Source organism: Mytilinidion resinicola (assembly GCF_010093595.1).
Source record: "Mytilinidion resinicola strain CBS 304.34 unplaced genomic scaffold BDZ99scaffold_2, whole genome shotgun sequence".
NCBI classification, from domain to species: Eukaryota; Fungi; Ascomycota; class Dothideomycetes; order Mytilinidiales; family Mytilinidiaceae; genus Mytilinidion; species Mytilinidion resinicola.
In genome coordinates, this window is record NW_022985438.1 from 1,528,523 (window position 1) to 1,543,659 (window position 15,137).

The window sequence follows — 15,137 nt, forward strand, 5'->3', positions numbered from 1 at the left end:
GAGAAATAAATGGTGTAAGGTCGCGATTTGATATATGGGATTACCGTGTTTGGACGCCGTGGTACCAATATTCTACGCAAGGAAATCTTACCAATAAATCTACAAACCTTGGAGAATACGTCGTCCTCTCTCGCCATCTTTCTCGGGTCTGCCTCCCCTGCATCCTCATTCGTGTTCCTAAAGCCCTTCGCCAAAATGATAATCTTCTAACTAGCACCCCTGCCCCCATTGTCACAGACCCCTTTCGCACCACTCTCAGGGTTTCATGACTGTACAGACCCAGCGGGTCGGGGCAGGTGTGTCCAGGTCTCTGAGACAAATACCCGCTGGGCAGGTCGGCCAGGGATACGTGACAGCTGTCAGCTGCAGCATGCCTATGTTGACAGCGGCAGGCAGGGTGGTAGCGTAGGGGTACTCGTACGACAGGCCAGAAGAATAGCCATTCATTGCAGTATTGTGGTTGTGGTTGTGAGATGGTCGGATAAGAGGTGACGTAAGGCGACACGGAAGGAGATGATAGGAGAATACCAACCTACAAGCTGCAAATGGTGAACCTGGTGATGAAGAACCCGCGAATCTGGGCGAACCATCACGATCAATCCTACCAGACACAGCACTCGCCCGTCACTCGCTCCCATCGCCGATCCCCCTACCCTCTCAATCATGCCCTTGCTCCCCCTCGTTCCAGACCAGCCCGACGACCAGGCACCACGCAATCTAGCTGCGGAACCGACCTCCCGGATCCGACGCGGGCGCTTACAGCCAGATCCTCCCTCCCTCAGCCCGATTTTGCTTTTTTGCGCCTTCGATCCTGCGCGTGCCCGCCTCGCTCTTTGAGATAAGTCCCAGAGCGGGCTGGTGTGGCTGAATGGTGTATTGGCTAGTGGGGGCCCAAAAAGCAACTTCCATGGTGGAGGCGATGGCTCGCGTCAACGAGTTGGTTGGCTGACGAGATCTGGAACTGTAATTTGTATGGAGCTTGGTACATTTTGGTGAGTAGCGGGGTTGCGGAGCTGGTAGAGAATGTAGGAAAGTGTCTAGATAGAGCAATTAGGATGGTAGACGCAATTGAAGTGTCGTAACAGCTCTAGAGTGTTGGAATACGCAGCTGGCCACACAGGCCTCCACGAAATAAACAAGATATCGCTCCGTGCCGGCGGGTGGGGCGGTCGTCTCCCTGGTCTGGGAATCCCTCGGGGAAAAGAAAAAAAAGGCATCGTATTGGCACCACAGTGTCCAATGCGTGATTGGCCCTCCTTTCAATGCTTGCACCTCTCCCATCCCCATCCTCCCTTCGGGCGTGAGCGTACCTCGGGCACAGCGACAGCGACCTTCCGCCCGTCGCCTTGCCCTGTCCCTTCCATTCTTCCATCAATCAGCACCAGCAGGCTCGGTTGACAAGCAGGAAACTGCAATACGACCTCAACCCTCCTCCGCATCCGCATCTGCAGGTGCGGAATCAGGGAAGCCGGTCATACAACACCTATTCGGTCCGTCCGCCTTGCCGCCGATCCCACCCCTCCCCACCACAGCCCCATCCAATAACGCGGTGGGCTATTGGCAAGGAGCGATCCTGGGCGCCGGGTTCAGCTGCGAGTGAGGCTTTCCGGCCCTCTGCCCATCCTCAGCTTGCTGCGCGACTCGCATAGTCCCAATGCAGGAAGGCAGATGTGACGAGATGGCGGCGATCCGCGGCCCGGGGCTGTGGGATTGGGAATGTTTCTTTTTTCTGCTCGTTGACGCATGCAATGCAGCCTTTGCGCCGGGGCTTGCCGTCGCCCTCGCCGCAGCGTCATCGGAAGCACTGCAGACGGAGAGGGCCATGGGAGGTCCGTCGTGCCACTTCGGCGACGTGGCTGGGGCTGGCATGCCATGTCAGTTGGTGCCGAGCGTGGTGAGGTTGGGTGACAGCGGTCCTGTGCGGATGGGATGCAGGTGGTGATGCTGGGCGGACCGGGGGGAGCCCTGAGGCGAAAGGGGAATGGTGAAGCTTGAGGTCGGTAGCCAGGGGGAGGGCGCTCATTGGCTGCACCGCGACCTCAGAAACACTGCACCCTGCCTCGCGCACCGCCAGCACAAGGCGCTGTCGCAGTGCAAACTGCGCCGGAGTAACTGCCGAAGCGCATCGAGGGACTGCTCGCGATGCTACCCTCCTCCGCTGGGCCTCGGATTGGGCAGCTTGGGCGCCAACAGCCGCTTCACTGCTCGGTGGCCCAGGTACTGACACCTCAGCCTCACCGTGCGCGATCCGCGCTGCAGCAGTTGAAAGGTGTATCGAACATCTCGCGCGATTCAAGCGGACTCTATTGACTGATTGCGATTGCAGCCCGACCTGTCGGCTCGAGCCAGCCCTCCGAACGTCAGCTGGCAGCTCTGGGCCTCTGATAATGCCACTCCTGGACCCAGCCCCTAAGCTCCCCCGCATACATCCATGCACGCTCCACGACGCCACGCTCCAAGACCGAATATGCAGTCCGCCATTACAGTCTCCCCGAGCCTTCAGAAGGTGAGCCGGCCACCGTTCGAGGCGCGTAGGGGCGACCGAAGAGAGCCTCGACGGGCCCGATTTCCTTTTCTCCGCCTATAAGCCTAGCAAAACAAGAAAATACACGTCGCGTGCATACAACACAAGCCAGCCCAAGAAAAAGCAAAAGGCATGAAAACAAGCGAAAGAATCCCTGGGAAAATGCTAAACCCAATGGTGCCTGATCCCAATGCTTTGTTTGGTGCCTTATTCCCGACGCCAAGATGCTCCCTGATTTTACACGGCGCCCCGAATACATGAAAAGCAGTTTACAGTGTAGCACGCGCCGCCATGCCCCCCAGCTCTTTTTCTAAATCCGTCCCGCCGTCCGACAAAAGGAAAGAAAGGGCAAAGAAATCACACGCTCCTGAGAAGCCGGCCGGGAGAATGGATTGACGCGGATGCCAAGCAAGGAAATGTCTCGGAATGTCGAAATGTCGATGCTATTGAATCCCGTCGCCCCGCGCCACGCCTGCCCCTTTCCCAGCCGTGAAGTTGCCCATCCAAGATGCCATGTCGGAGCCGGAAGATGTCCCGAGCATCGAAGAGAAAAAACAAAGGAGATCATGAGTGCTGAGTAGAGATACATGCCGGTCGTGAATCTGTATTTCCAAGGGGTCGGAACAGGATTATTAGAGAACTAGCTGGGTATAGTGCGTAGAGAGCAATGAATGGAAGATGCGTCCGTGAAGAACGCAAGCGGGTATTATCGTCTCCGCGCTGAGGCAGAGAGAGTGCGCTGTGTCGGTCCGGCTGAGCCGGACATGTTTTCTAGCATATCGAGACATGTTGTGAGCACTGGGATGCTTTAGTCTAATGCGATATTAGAGACATGGGCCGTGGACTTACTGTTTATGATCTCTTCCTCCCACACGCCCATCTGGTAATCCACCAGCCCGTGCTTCTCCATGTTGTCGCAGAGGTGCACCAGCTGCTTGCCCATCTCCTCGAGACTGTCGTACTCGATGATGCTCTGCGGTGGCTGCGGGCGCTGGCCCGTCTCCAGCATGTTCTTCTGCTGCTGCAGCGTCGTCAGCCAGCAAGTGTTGAACTCGTCCCAGAGCTTCAGGCGCTCTGCGTGCATGGCCTCATCATCGCGAACTAGACCTAGAGTCAATATTCTCAGCTACACACTCTCCCTGGAGCAGCGGGGGAAGGGGATGTAACTCACCAAGCGCCTCCGCATTTCCCAGCAGCCAATTCGAGATGTTCATCAGCAGCGTCGCCGCCTCCCCCAGCCGGCCGTCTCGTACATGCTGGAAGGTGCGCTTCAGCTCCGTCTGGTACTGGTTGTAAGCCGTGTCGAACTCGGAGCCTTGAATGCTGCCGCCAGCCTGCGCATACCCAAAGGAAGCACTGCTGGCGCCCTGGCTGGGGTCCGTCATGCCGGCGGCGTAGGAGGGCTGTTGCAGTTGCTGCTCGCGCGGGCTCTGTTGTGTTGTATAGCCCATCTGCGCGTAGGACGTGACGTTGTGGGCGAGTCCTGGCGCGCTAGTCGGCCCGCCTGCACCAGCGCTTTGCGTGCCGGCCGCCGCGTCGCCTGCGACGTTGTAGTATTGTTGTGGCACCCCGAACTGGGACGACAGCACCTCGATCGCCGCGCTCTGGTGTCGCGGCTGGCCTGCATACGGTGCTATAGAGGCATCGTACGGGGAGGCGGGAGTTGCAGCGCCTGCCGCCCCAGGGTTGTACATCAGGCCCTGTCCGTACTGCGGGTACTGCCCCGAGGGTCGCGTGTGCTGCTGCTGCTGCTCGGACGACGGGTAGTCGCCTGTATATGCGGACTGGATGCCCACGAACTGCGCGCTGCTGTCGCCGTAGGTGGGATAGGCGTAGGCAGAGCGGGCGTTGCCTGACGCGGGCGCCGACGTGGGCGACTGTCCCGTAAGGGAACCCGTCCTGCTCGTGTGCGCTGCTGGATTGTAGAGCCCTTGCTGGCCCGCGTAGCCGGGTGCCGTGTTCTGCCTTTGCCGCCGGTCATTGTTTTCCATCCCAGTCGACCGGCCCTTGAGAGAGAAGTTGAAGGGCGGATCGAGGGACGACCGATACGCCAATGGCGAGAGAGGCGGGGTCCTGTAGGAGGCCAGTTTTTCGGCTTCCCGAAGGCGGTTTTGGAGAGGGTCTGGGGATGGACAGTCGAGAGCACTGGGTTGGAGGCGCGGTGAGACGTGGTGGGGCGCGGCGGGTGAATTTTTCGCGAGGTGAGATACGAGGTGAGAGATTTGAGAATTATAGTCTATGTCTATCTTTTGCAACAGGAAGAGAAGTGTCAGAAGCTGGAAGAGCCGCGGGTCCGGAAGGATGGGAATTGGGTCGATCGAGGACAGACGAAAGGGCTGAGATTGACTTACGCAGAGCAGATCCGAATGGTACGCAGATGATATAAACACAGCCCCCGGCTCATATCCTGAACCACAGCCAATGGAGGGTGCCGCGAGACCGTTGAAGAGGTGGCGTAGTAGCCTCACTCACAGGCACAGGGTTACCCCTCGGCGGGCCTGCGACGACAAGATGGCGCGGAAGCTGAGGCGGGAGCTTCGATGCCAGCAGCCACAGCGCGAAGCCCGCGAAGGGACAGCACGTCGCCTGGAGCTTTCTGGAGCAGCAAGGGCAAGCTCCAGCGGTGGGCCGGCGAGACACGTAGGCCCGCTGCTCGCTTGGGAAGGGAATGGGAGGGAAAAACGAAGCGGGGGAGTACCCGGCTGCAGGAGGGCGATGGTCGAGTCGACTGGCTTTGAAACACTTGCAGGTTAAGGGTTCCTTGCTCGACGTCGGAAACGAGAGAAAAAGAGCGTGCCCAAGGCCTGACGACGCCTAATGGACCACAAGCTTCCAGAAATAACGGCCACGCTTCGCACGATTGATGAGGCTTTTCAGAGTGCACAGAACGGTCCGGGCAGCCACGCAGGTGGTGTCAGAGCCAGGTCAGCGCGGGAGGGACGTGGTGAAGGGCGGCGGGCCGACTTTCAAGACAGACGTGCGACACAGGTGCTATATATTTGTAAGTCGGCGACTGGGCACACACTAGAGGTCGCTGTGAGGCTTTGCGGGCTCGATTGGGACGGACCTGGGAAGAGATGGCACTCGGCGCGGCGTCCCATTGGCATGAGCGGCGCGCAAGCACGAGAATGGCAGCAGGGACAGCGCTAGAGGCGCAGAGGCGCGTGAGGCTGCTGCTGGGCGATGGCGCCTGGTCGGGTTCAATGGATCCTAGGGCTGGCACGGGGTGGGGGGAGTACGAGGGGGGGAGTTGAGCAGTGAAGGTCGAGGGCAGCCACATCACGGGCGACAGACGATGTCGGGCTGAATCAGGGAGTGCTGGAGCACAAACGACGCCACGCTCAGACAGGGTCGGCGGGCAGGATGCGGAAAGGGCAGCCAGCCGTGCGCAGACGGGTGTAGGGAGTGTGGACTCTGGACGTGGTGGCTTTGCGGCGGGAGAGAGACGAGATGGATGACGGCGTACCTTGGGAGAAGTCTCCGATATCCGGCCATATCGAGGGAGCGGGGCCTGCTCTGTGCCAGCATGAGGCCGCCCTTCGCCACGCTACAGATCGTCGAGATCTCGGGCTTGCATGCCACAGGGCCATTCACCACTCGCGGCCTCACTCATCAGTGACGCTCCACGCACGCAGCTGTGGCCATGGCCGCCCGCCGCCTGGTCGTCTGGTTGCCACACCCGTGGAGCTCTCCCGCGCAGCTGCATTCGCCAGGCTGAGGGCTGCCGAGGGACTGGGGGCGGGTTGCTGCTTGGCTGCAGTGAATGCTTTGGTCCCCCCTCCATCCTGCTCCGACTAGCGCAGCCACACGCGCGCAGGCGGCGTCCCTTTGAGAGAGCATCTCGGACCAGCTCCTCTGCAGCTGCTGGAGCAGCTCGCTGGCCACTGCTGGGCGGCATTGCGGAGGCAGGCCGGGCAGCGCGCAGCTCTGGCACTGGAGCCGGGCTCGTCTCGCGCGGACGCAGATTGCGTTTCACGCGCTCCAGGACACCAGGCGTGGGTTTGTGCGGGGGGCGCGGGAGCATCTGATTCGTTTCATGGGCGTGCTGCTGGTCAAACAGTGGCGGCCGCTGGGCTGGAGGCCTTCAGGAGCGCCAGGGGCAATTTCGGCTTCGCGCAGCCAGTGCCTCAATGTGCGCAGGGACCCCGCCGGCCGATCAGCCATGCCTGCATCTCCACCGAACACGCGAGCAGCCTCATCGCGAGCCCTACGGCGATCACCTCGGGCAGGGCGAGGCAGGGCGACGGCCTGGCGCCCCGCGAGTCATGATGGGCAGCGAGCCGACGTCAGCGCCAGGACCTCGGTCGATGCAGCGCTGGCCACGATGCCGCGAGCAGGCCATGGCAGGCCATTGCAGACCATTGCAGACCATGGCGAACGGGCGGCGCGGAGGGCCTGCATACACCTGTTTTGCTGCCCATGTCGGAGGCCGGCCCGGCGCTGTGAGTGGACCCTCAGCTGGCGCTATCCAATGCAGCGCGCCGAAGGAGCTCCAGGGCTGCAGGGCTGGGAACTGCCGCTGGACTTCGTGGCGACTCTCGGCCATGCCCACCGACGACGTCCAAAGCGGCATCCCGAGTCCACAGCTCGCGGCGCGGGTGCCGGCCGGGCGGTGCTCGCCTTCACGTGGCATGAACGAGAGCGGTGCAACGAGCGCCAGATATATTTAGACGGCACAGACGGCCTTTTCGACGCCTGAGAAACACGGCACCGTCATCACGATCGCCGTTTGATCGCCCAGCGGCCCTTCGCACATCATCCGATGCGCTCCGCTGCTGCGAAATTGCAGGGCGCGCCGGCCACGTCTCTGCTCGCCTTCGAGAAGGTTTCATTTCTTTCGTCCGATCCTTCTCGAGCTCCAGCACCGCTTCTAGCGCTGCCCGAGATTGCGCTGCCCGAGATTGCGCTGCCCGACGCCTCTGCTGGCCCTCTGCTGCCACCGCCCTCGTCGCAAGCACGCACGCCTGGCCGCGATCCGCTCGACACGAGTCTCTCCCCGCGCCCTCGCATGACTCGTGTGCGTCGCCTTGCCTTGCTCTCGATTTTGAGTTCGCGCCAGCGGCGATCAGGCACAAATCGTGCCATTCACAACGGCGCGGCGGCCGTTGCGCTGCTCGTCCGAGATGCAACGTCGATTTCGTCCCTAGCCCGCGCCGTTGGAGGAGCGTGCATTCCGCTTGTGCCGAAACGGCTGACTCTGTCGCCTCGCGTCCTGCCGTCCTGCGCCGCAGATGCGAATAACCGCCTCCACCACCGCCATCACCACCACCAGCCGCTCAGCAATGCCACAACTGCGGGGCACCGTCCGACATGCGGGGCGAGGCGGCCAAAAGGGGTGGGGGCACAGCGTCTCAGCCCGAAACGCTGTTTGACTTCCTCATCTTCTGGAATCCCACCTGGCCCCCATGCCCAGGTGGACGCTCCCGCGAGACCGATCTGGCGTCCCATTACTGCCCTCTTTCGGCCACATCGCAATATTCCATGCATGCGCTGGAGATGCCTAGCCGATTAGCCCCATATGACCTCTCCGCCAGTCTGACAATCTCGCCATCATGACGTCCACAGCTACTTACCAAGACAGCCACCGCAAGCACCGGATCAACACCACAGCCTGGACACGGCTCAAGCAGAGCGTTTGGTGCACCCGCGACATCCGGACGCTCCTGGAGGCTGCGCGGTTGCACAGACAAACGTCTCATTGCACGGCCGCCGCATCTCGTAGCGTTCGACGGGCCTCGTTTGACAGCTGATCGGAAGATAGGCACGATTTCGGTGTGAATGGGCAGCATGACTGGTGGCAGAGGCATCGCCTGACGCGCGTGAGTCTGACCGTGGTCGGGCGTGAAATAGAAGCCGCTCCATTGGGGACCACGTCGTCGGGTCCATGCCACTCAAACGGCCGAGGCAAGCGTTTAGGTTTCAATCTCCCGTGGCAGGCACCAGCACAGCATACTGCTCACAACAATATACCTCAGACAGATGCGGAACAGCAGGGCGGACTAGGCAACTGACAAATAGTGTACAGCCACACGGCCATTGGCCGGCAGCGATATATACAGGACGTACATACATGCGGCCGCAGCCTCAACGCTTGACCCACGTAGGCATCTTGCGCGCCTTGATGCGCCCGGGCTTCTTCCTCTCGACTTTCCTTGGATCGCGAGTCACGACGCCAGCTGTTGGACACAATTTGATTAGCATTTGTTTAAGCCAGCAGGGTGGTCGGAGCGTTCATATGCAGAGGTGGAGCGACATTGCGGCTGTACCCGCCCGCCCAAGGAAGGCAACTCCGCGTCTCAAGGCGTCGCAGAAACGATCCGCCCAGCGCAATAGAAGGACGGAATAGAAGAAATACGGGGGTGGCTTACCTCGCCTTAGCGCTGGTTTCAATGCAGGTTCTTGAACGAGCAACGCCTTCGCAACGGCCAGCGCCATCGCTTCGGCTTGGCCGGTCACACCTCCACCTTTAACGAGCCCAAAGATGTTGTACTTGTCGAGTCTCTGCGTAGACTTCAACGCCCACACTGCACTCTCTCTGTCGTGCAGCCTACCGAACTTCTGTGCCAACGTCTGCCCGTTGATCAGGACCTCGCCATCGCCTTCCACTAACCATGCCACTGCCGATGATGTCTTCCTCCGTCCAACTCCTTTTGACCTCCCCCATTCATCAATGACCGACGGCCTTGGCTTTATATCGTGCGGGTTGATATCCCTCTTGAACTTCGCCATAGCCGTTGTGACCTCTTCTGGCATCAACGCCGGATGGATGTGATTCAGCCGGTGGAGAATAGCAATAATCCTAGCATATCTTGCCGGCCCGATGGGCTCGTTGACCTTGACTTTGTAATGGTGGATGCCCTTCCACGCTACTCGCGGTGCATGTCCTGGCGGCACAACTGGCAGCGTCGAGTATTTCCGTAGAAGCGCGTCTAGCGTGATGAAGTCGTCCGTGGCCTCAGGCTTTGCGCTGAAGTATGAGGCAGAGGCGGGCACGACACGAAGTCGTTTTAAGAGCTTCTGGGCTTCCTCTTCGGCTTTTTCTCTGGCGGCTTCGGCTTGCTTTGGATCCATTGAACTGATGTCTTGAGTGTCTTCGGAAAAGGAAATAGGCGGTGCAGCAATGTTGCTACGAGGGACTTCATCGACGGTTTCGGCTCGTCGGATTGCGCCTGTCGCAAAGTATTTTGATGTGGACTGATGGAAGCCTCTCCTGGAACATGGTATCGAGCGTATTTGTGATCGTGGAATGCTCCCGAGCGAGGCGAAAGCCCGCAGCAGACTCTTCGGGAGCTCACCTCCACTCATCTCGCGGCTAATTGAGATGGGGAACGTCGCGAAAAGCGTCCTGGATGGGAGACTGATGGCTTTGCAGACTGGCAAAGAAAGTCAAGCTGAGGCTCAGGATGACTCAGCAAATGCCAAGGCGCCTAGCTGGAAAATTACTCCTCCCACAAAACTCGATGTCGCCTTTCCCAACTGCATCACATCAACTTCACCAACACCTACCAGGACTATTCAGTTAGGCCTGCCTCTTTATACATCTCCTTACGCCAAGAAACCGCCATCATGTCTTTCGGGAAGCTGTACAGCTACAAAGTAAGTGAGCGCGGCGCTGGTTGCCCCGCGATGACTCCACCTAACAATCGCAGGGCAACGCGCGAACGCCTGCCATCCTCGCCGTAGCCAAGGAGAATGGCCTCGACATTGAGCTTGTCGAGACTGTTCCAGGAAATGGCCTCTCTGCCGAGTACCTGAAGCTCAACAAGCTCGGAAAGATCCCTACCTTTGAGGGCGCCGACGGCTATGTTCTCACCGAGTGCATTGCGATCGCTGTTTACCGTAAGCCTGTCTTTATGCTGTTGTACACCCACACGCCCGTACTGCCGGACATTCGCTTTTATGATGAGACTTTTTATTCAGTTATCCCTGTCTGAAAAAAACATAACCTGTTGATATATTCACACTCTGAAACGCCTTCAATTACCCCACCTTATCAGCCTGTAGACCTGGGCAAGCACATGCTGACCTCGTGTAGTCACCTCGCAGAACGAGAAGACCACCCTCCTCGGCAAGACCAAGCAAGATTACGCTTCCATCCTGCGATGGATGTCTTACGCCAACAGCGAGGTCCTTCCTCCTATTGGTAACTGGTTCCGCCCTCTCGTCGGCCGTGACCCGTACAATAAGAAGAACATCGACGACGCGCAGAAGGCCGCCACCAAGGCTATAGCCACCTTCGAGGAGCACCTCCTCACCCACACATACCTTGTCGGCGAGCGTCTGACTCTGGCTGATCTCTTCGCTGCTGGCATCGTCGGCCGTGGCTTCGAATACTTCTACGACAAGGCGTGGCGGGCGGAGAACCCCAACACTACCCGATGGTTCGAGACCGTACGTAGCCAACCCATCTTCACGAGCGTGGTCGGTGAGTTCAAGTTCATCGACGAGGCTATCAAGAACACCCCACCGAAGAAGGAGGCCCCCCCCAAGAAGGAGCAAGCAAAGAAGGAAGCGCCAAAGCCCAAGGCTAAGGCTGTCGAGGAGGAAGATGACGAGCCAAAGGAGGCACCCAAGCCCAAGCACCCGCTTGCGCTTCTACCGCGCCCTACCTTCGATTTGGACGAGTGGAAGCGACAATACTCCAACCAGGAAACTCGTGAGGTTGCGCTACCGTGGTTCTGGGCGAACGCGAACTTTGAGGAGTACTCGATCTGGAAGGTTGACTACAAGTACAACGACGAGCTGGCCATGACTTTTATGAGCTCTAACTTGATTGGTGAGTCCTGCAATTTTCTTGTTCCGTAATAGAGGCTAATAAATCTTTAGGCGGATTCTTCACCCGCCTCGAGGCTAGCCGCAAGTTCATCTTCGGCGCCGCGTCCGTCTATGGCGTGACTAAAGACTCTGTCATCCAAGGCGCGTTTGTCATCCGCGGTCACGAGGCCCTTCCGGCCTTCGACGTCGCTCCCGACTACGAGAGCTACGAGTTCACCAAGCTGGACCCCACCAAGCCTGAGGACAAGGAGTTTGTAGACGACCAGTGGTCGTGGGACAAGCCTATCAAGGTCGGTGACAAGACCTACGAGTGGGCCGACGGAAAGGTGTTCAAGTAGGGGACTGTATCGAGATCCCTCCTCTTTTCTTTGTCGTGCTGTAGGGTTGCGGTCTTGGTACGATACCAGTACTTCGTGAGTGATGATGGACGGGCTTTATGCTTGAAATGATATGCGGTATGATCTGATGGTTGAAGCAATGAGAGTGTTGATACAGCGGTATCTGTAGCTGGTTCACTCATCTTGCTTAATTCAATCGAATGCCTGCTACGAAGAACAAATATCTTGGCACTATCAATATGAACTCTGTGACTCTATTTGGACTATCCTTTTCGCAGGCATTTTCGGTGTTTCAGCAACCACGGGTACACGGACAACCACCCACTTCACCACAATCCACCACACGGCGCCCTCGTGTCTGCCACGGTCACTTACTAGGGCTTATTATGCAGCCCTATGACTAAATCGCAATGGCCGTGTCATACAGAATGCCAAACCATTTCTACAAACATGCCCCAAGTCCTGGAATCAAAGATAAAACCACCGTGAAAGCAAGTCTATGATCGTCTCTATCTCCGGCAGATGCCGTGCGTGTCGCAAGTTCAACAAGGCTGGAAATCTAGGAGCTGAACTGCCGATCCTGTGGCGTCGGCGCTAGCTGTCGTGTGATTGGCCAGGGGGATTAAGTGGGCGCGAGCGGCTCTAACGTCGTCTCTTTCTTTCGCGAGGGCTTTCAGGTTCCCCACAACCACTTACACCTGAGACACCGCTGTTACGAAAGAGACGAGTTGACGCTGAAGAACGCGCTGTATTGGGCTGGGACGGCGTAAGACTGAACCTCTGGGACGGAGCGCCGCGAGTGAACGAGAGAAGTGTCTCACGCGACACGGCTACCTACCGAGCGAAGAGCTGAGGCTGAGAAAGATTTGAATCGGAACGGCAGCGAAGGGAAGGGAACGGCCGCAGACAGGCGCAGACGGCGCTCGAGCCTACGGTTCTCAACAGCGCGCGGGTGGTGAGGCAAACCGGCGAGTGGGCTTCGACGCAGCAACGGCCGGTGCCCGCATACGCAGCAACGTGTGACACAACGGTGCCGCAGCACGCAAGGCGAGCGGCCACGACGACTTTGTCTCAGAAGAGGCGGATCTGTCGGGAAGTTCAAGCCACAGCAAACGATCGGCCGGTGCCAGTAGCACGTCTGGGACATTCCCCAATCCGAAGAGCTTCGCCGAGTCTGCAGAGGCAGCCGCCCGCGAGGTGCTCGTTTGCTCCCGTTCGGCCTTGCCTAGAGGAGGCGAACTTGTCTCGGGAGCCAGCGGTAGCTTGGGGGTAAGAGGTTGGGTGCTAGCAGACCGCCTTCATGAAAGACGTCGATGGGGTAGTAGAGGGCCGGGCACGGCGCGCATCGCATCAGCCTGTGGTGGAGCCTGCGATTCAGGTTATTTGTTTGGTAAGTGGATTTTCTTCTTCGCTGTTGGGGTTTATGGGGTCGAGAGATGCGTGGGGGATGTTGAAGTAGAGATGGTCTCCGTTCGTTGTGTATAGCTTCGTGCGCTGCTTATACAAGGATATGGTTGGTTGTATTTATGTTTTTATGTTTCTGATGGTGTGAGAGTTCACATCAAAAGCATGATGCTACAGTCTCGATCTGAGCTTCAACAAGAGACATTCCTAACGATGAACACAGGGCGCCGGAGGAGGTCCGTCTGAAGACAACGTGACGGGATTTCTGGTTCGGTCAAAGGCATCAAAGTGGTCAAAGAACTCAGTGTTGGCAGTCGATGCCGGTTCCCATCTGGCAGCCATTACCCGCATCCTCGAACAGGACTTCCCGCTAGTCTCCGGGACAAATCCAGCAGATCTTCCCTCATCTCGGAACGGGGACCACAAGAACGGCAACGGCAATGGCCATGGCAATTACTCACCCAGCCCGCGGACTGTAGGTGTTTCTAACTCAGACGATGAGGATTCAGACGACTCGGCTTCTTCCGCTGGTATTGCTCTACCCCCTATCACGACACTCGAAACTGGTCCTTTCGAAGGACTCCCCTTTCCGCACGCTTCAGCCCGAGCAAACGCTCTTCATGTTGTCCGCGAACATGTATCAACTTACCTCATAACGCATCCCCATCTTGACCATGTCTCCGGCTTCGTCATCAACACAGCCGCTTTTCATAACACCTCAAGACCAAAACGACTCGCAGCGCTCCCTTTCACTGTCAACGCTATCAAAACGCACCTCTTCAACAACGTCGTCTGGCCGAATCTCACGGACGAGGACGGCGGCGTTGGCCTCGTAACGTTCCAGCGCCTACAAGAAGGCGGTAACATCGCTATCGGCGAGGGTCACGGCCGCGGCTACATTGAAGTCTGCGATGGGCTCAGCGTTCGTGGCTTCAAGGTCAGCCATGGTCACTGCATGCGCGGACCTGGTCACGTCCATCGCGGGAGCAACGCCAACCTCCCTGAAGCCCCAGGTTCCGCATCCATTCAGCACTCTCACCACCACAGCGCAAGCATCAACGCTGTTACAGCCGCCGACGCCGCTCGCGAAGGCCGCTCACACTCTTTCTCCCTCCCCTCCCAACCCGGCACCCCCCTCTTCTCCGGCAGCACCACCGACGGCTCACGCGTCAACACTTCAGCTCACACACAGCAAGACCAGTGCGTCATCGACAGCAGCGCCTACTTCATCCGCACCGAAACCCCCTCAATATCCGCTTCCCACCCCCCTCACGCCCGCGAGGTCCTCATCTTCGGCGACGTCGAGCCAGACTCCCTCTCCCTCTCCCCGCGCACCGCCCACGTCTGGGCCGAAGCCGCGCCCAAAATCGCCGCGGGTATCCTCACCGGCGTCTTCATCGAATGCAGCTACAACAACTCACAGGGCGACGCTGTGCTCTACGGCCATGTTGCCCCGCGGCATCTGCTCGCAGAGCTGCAGCACCTCGCCGACCTCGTCCGCGACGCGCGCCACGAGCTAAAACAGGCAGCCGAGGAAGCGCGCAAGGGGCGGAAGCGGAAGCGGACGAGCAACGGCTTCCTGGGCCTTGCGGACGGCGGCGGGCCGGAGCGCGAGAGGAAGGGGAGGATCTTCAGCGGGAGCATGGCGCTTGCGCTCGATGCGGCTGCGAACTCGAACCCTTATGCGAACGCGTACGCTAGTGGTGATGAGACGATGACGGATGCCGCGCTCTCGCCGACGCCGTACTTGAGTCGTACAACGACAACGGCGACGGGCACGGCGACGCCGGTGGGGGGCCAGCCGACGCTGACGCCGCAGCAATCGGCGGTGGGGCGGGAGGAGCTGCCGCCGTTGAGGGGCCTGAAGGTCGTGATTATGCATGTTAAGGATACGTTGGCTGATGGGCCGCTGGTTGGGGAGAGTATCCTGAAGGAGTTGGAGGAGGGGGAGAGGGTGCTTGCGGAGGGGGGGAGGGGGCTGGGGTGTCAGTTTGTAGTTAGTAAGTCAGGTGGAAGTTATTGGTTCTAGAGACCTTGGGGGTAGAGGTTTCGGTATCTTGAGCGTCTTGTGGGAGAGGAAGAGTACAGAGATACAT

At 58.9% G+C, this 15,137-nt stretch overlaps 5 protein-coding genes across 5 annotated transcripts; 1 reads left to right on the forward strand and 4 right to left on the reverse strand.

The window, feature by feature from the left end:
* Positions 1-1,125: 1,125 nt before the first annotated feature.
* Positions 1,126-1,885, reverse strand: BDZ99DRAFT_458037 (uncharacterized protein). The gene has a single exon (XM_033718827.1). The coding sequence runs from the start codon at positions 1,822-1,824 to the stop codon at positions 1,555-1,557; it is 270 nt and encodes an 89-aa protein (XP_033583104.1). The 5' UTR covers positions 1,825-1,885; the 3' UTR covers positions 1,126-1,554.
* Positions 1,886-3,230: 1,345 nt separating this feature from the next.
* On the reverse strand, positions 3,231-4,515 carry BDZ99DRAFT_484839 (uncharacterized protein; the record flags this gene model as incomplete). The annotated part of the gene is made up of 3 exons (XM_033722668.1): positions 3,231-3,322; positions 3,374-3,631; positions 3,696-4,515. 3 exons carry the CDS (start codon positions 4,513-4,515, stop codon positions 3,231-3,233), a joined length of 1,170 nt encoding a protein of 389 aa, XP_033583105.1.
* Positions 4,516-5,363: 848 nt separating this feature from the next.
* Positions 5,364-5,976, reverse strand: BDZ99DRAFT_129600 (uncharacterized protein). Its single transcript, XM_033712606.1, has 2 exons — positions 5,592-5,976; positions 5,364-5,515 (listed from the first exon to the last, which is right to left on the reverse strand). The coding sequence occupies exons 1-2, from the start codon at positions 5,802-5,804 to the stop codon at positions 5,450-5,452; spliced, it is 279 nt and encodes a 92-aa protein (XP_033583106.1). The 5' UTR covers positions 5,805-5,976; the 3' UTR covers positions 5,364-5,449.
* A 2,646-nt stretch (positions 5,977-8,622) lies between these two features.
* BDZ99DRAFT_458039 (uncharacterized protein) lies at positions 8,623-9,882 on the reverse strand. Its single transcript, XM_033718828.1, has one exon. It carries the CDS (start codon positions 9,827-9,829, stop codon positions 8,756-8,758), a length of 1,074 nt encoding a protein of 357 aa, XP_033583107.1. The 5' UTR covers positions 9,830-9,882; the 3' UTR covers positions 8,623-8,755.
* A 117-nt stretch (positions 9,883-9,999) lies between these two features.
* Positions 10,000-15,070, forward strand: BDZ99DRAFT_433102 (uncharacterized protein; the record flags this gene model as incomplete). Its single annotated transcript, XM_033717379.1, has 5 exons — positions 10,000-10,120; positions 10,174-10,363; positions 10,560-11,300; positions 11,351-11,625; positions 13,265-15,070. The coding sequence occupies exons 1-5, from the start codon at positions 10,091-10,093 to the stop codon at positions 15,068-15,070; spliced, it is 3,042 nt and encodes a 1,013-aa protein (XP_033583108.1). The 5' UTR covers positions 10,000-10,090.
* Positions 15,071-15,137: the final 67 nt, after the last annotated feature.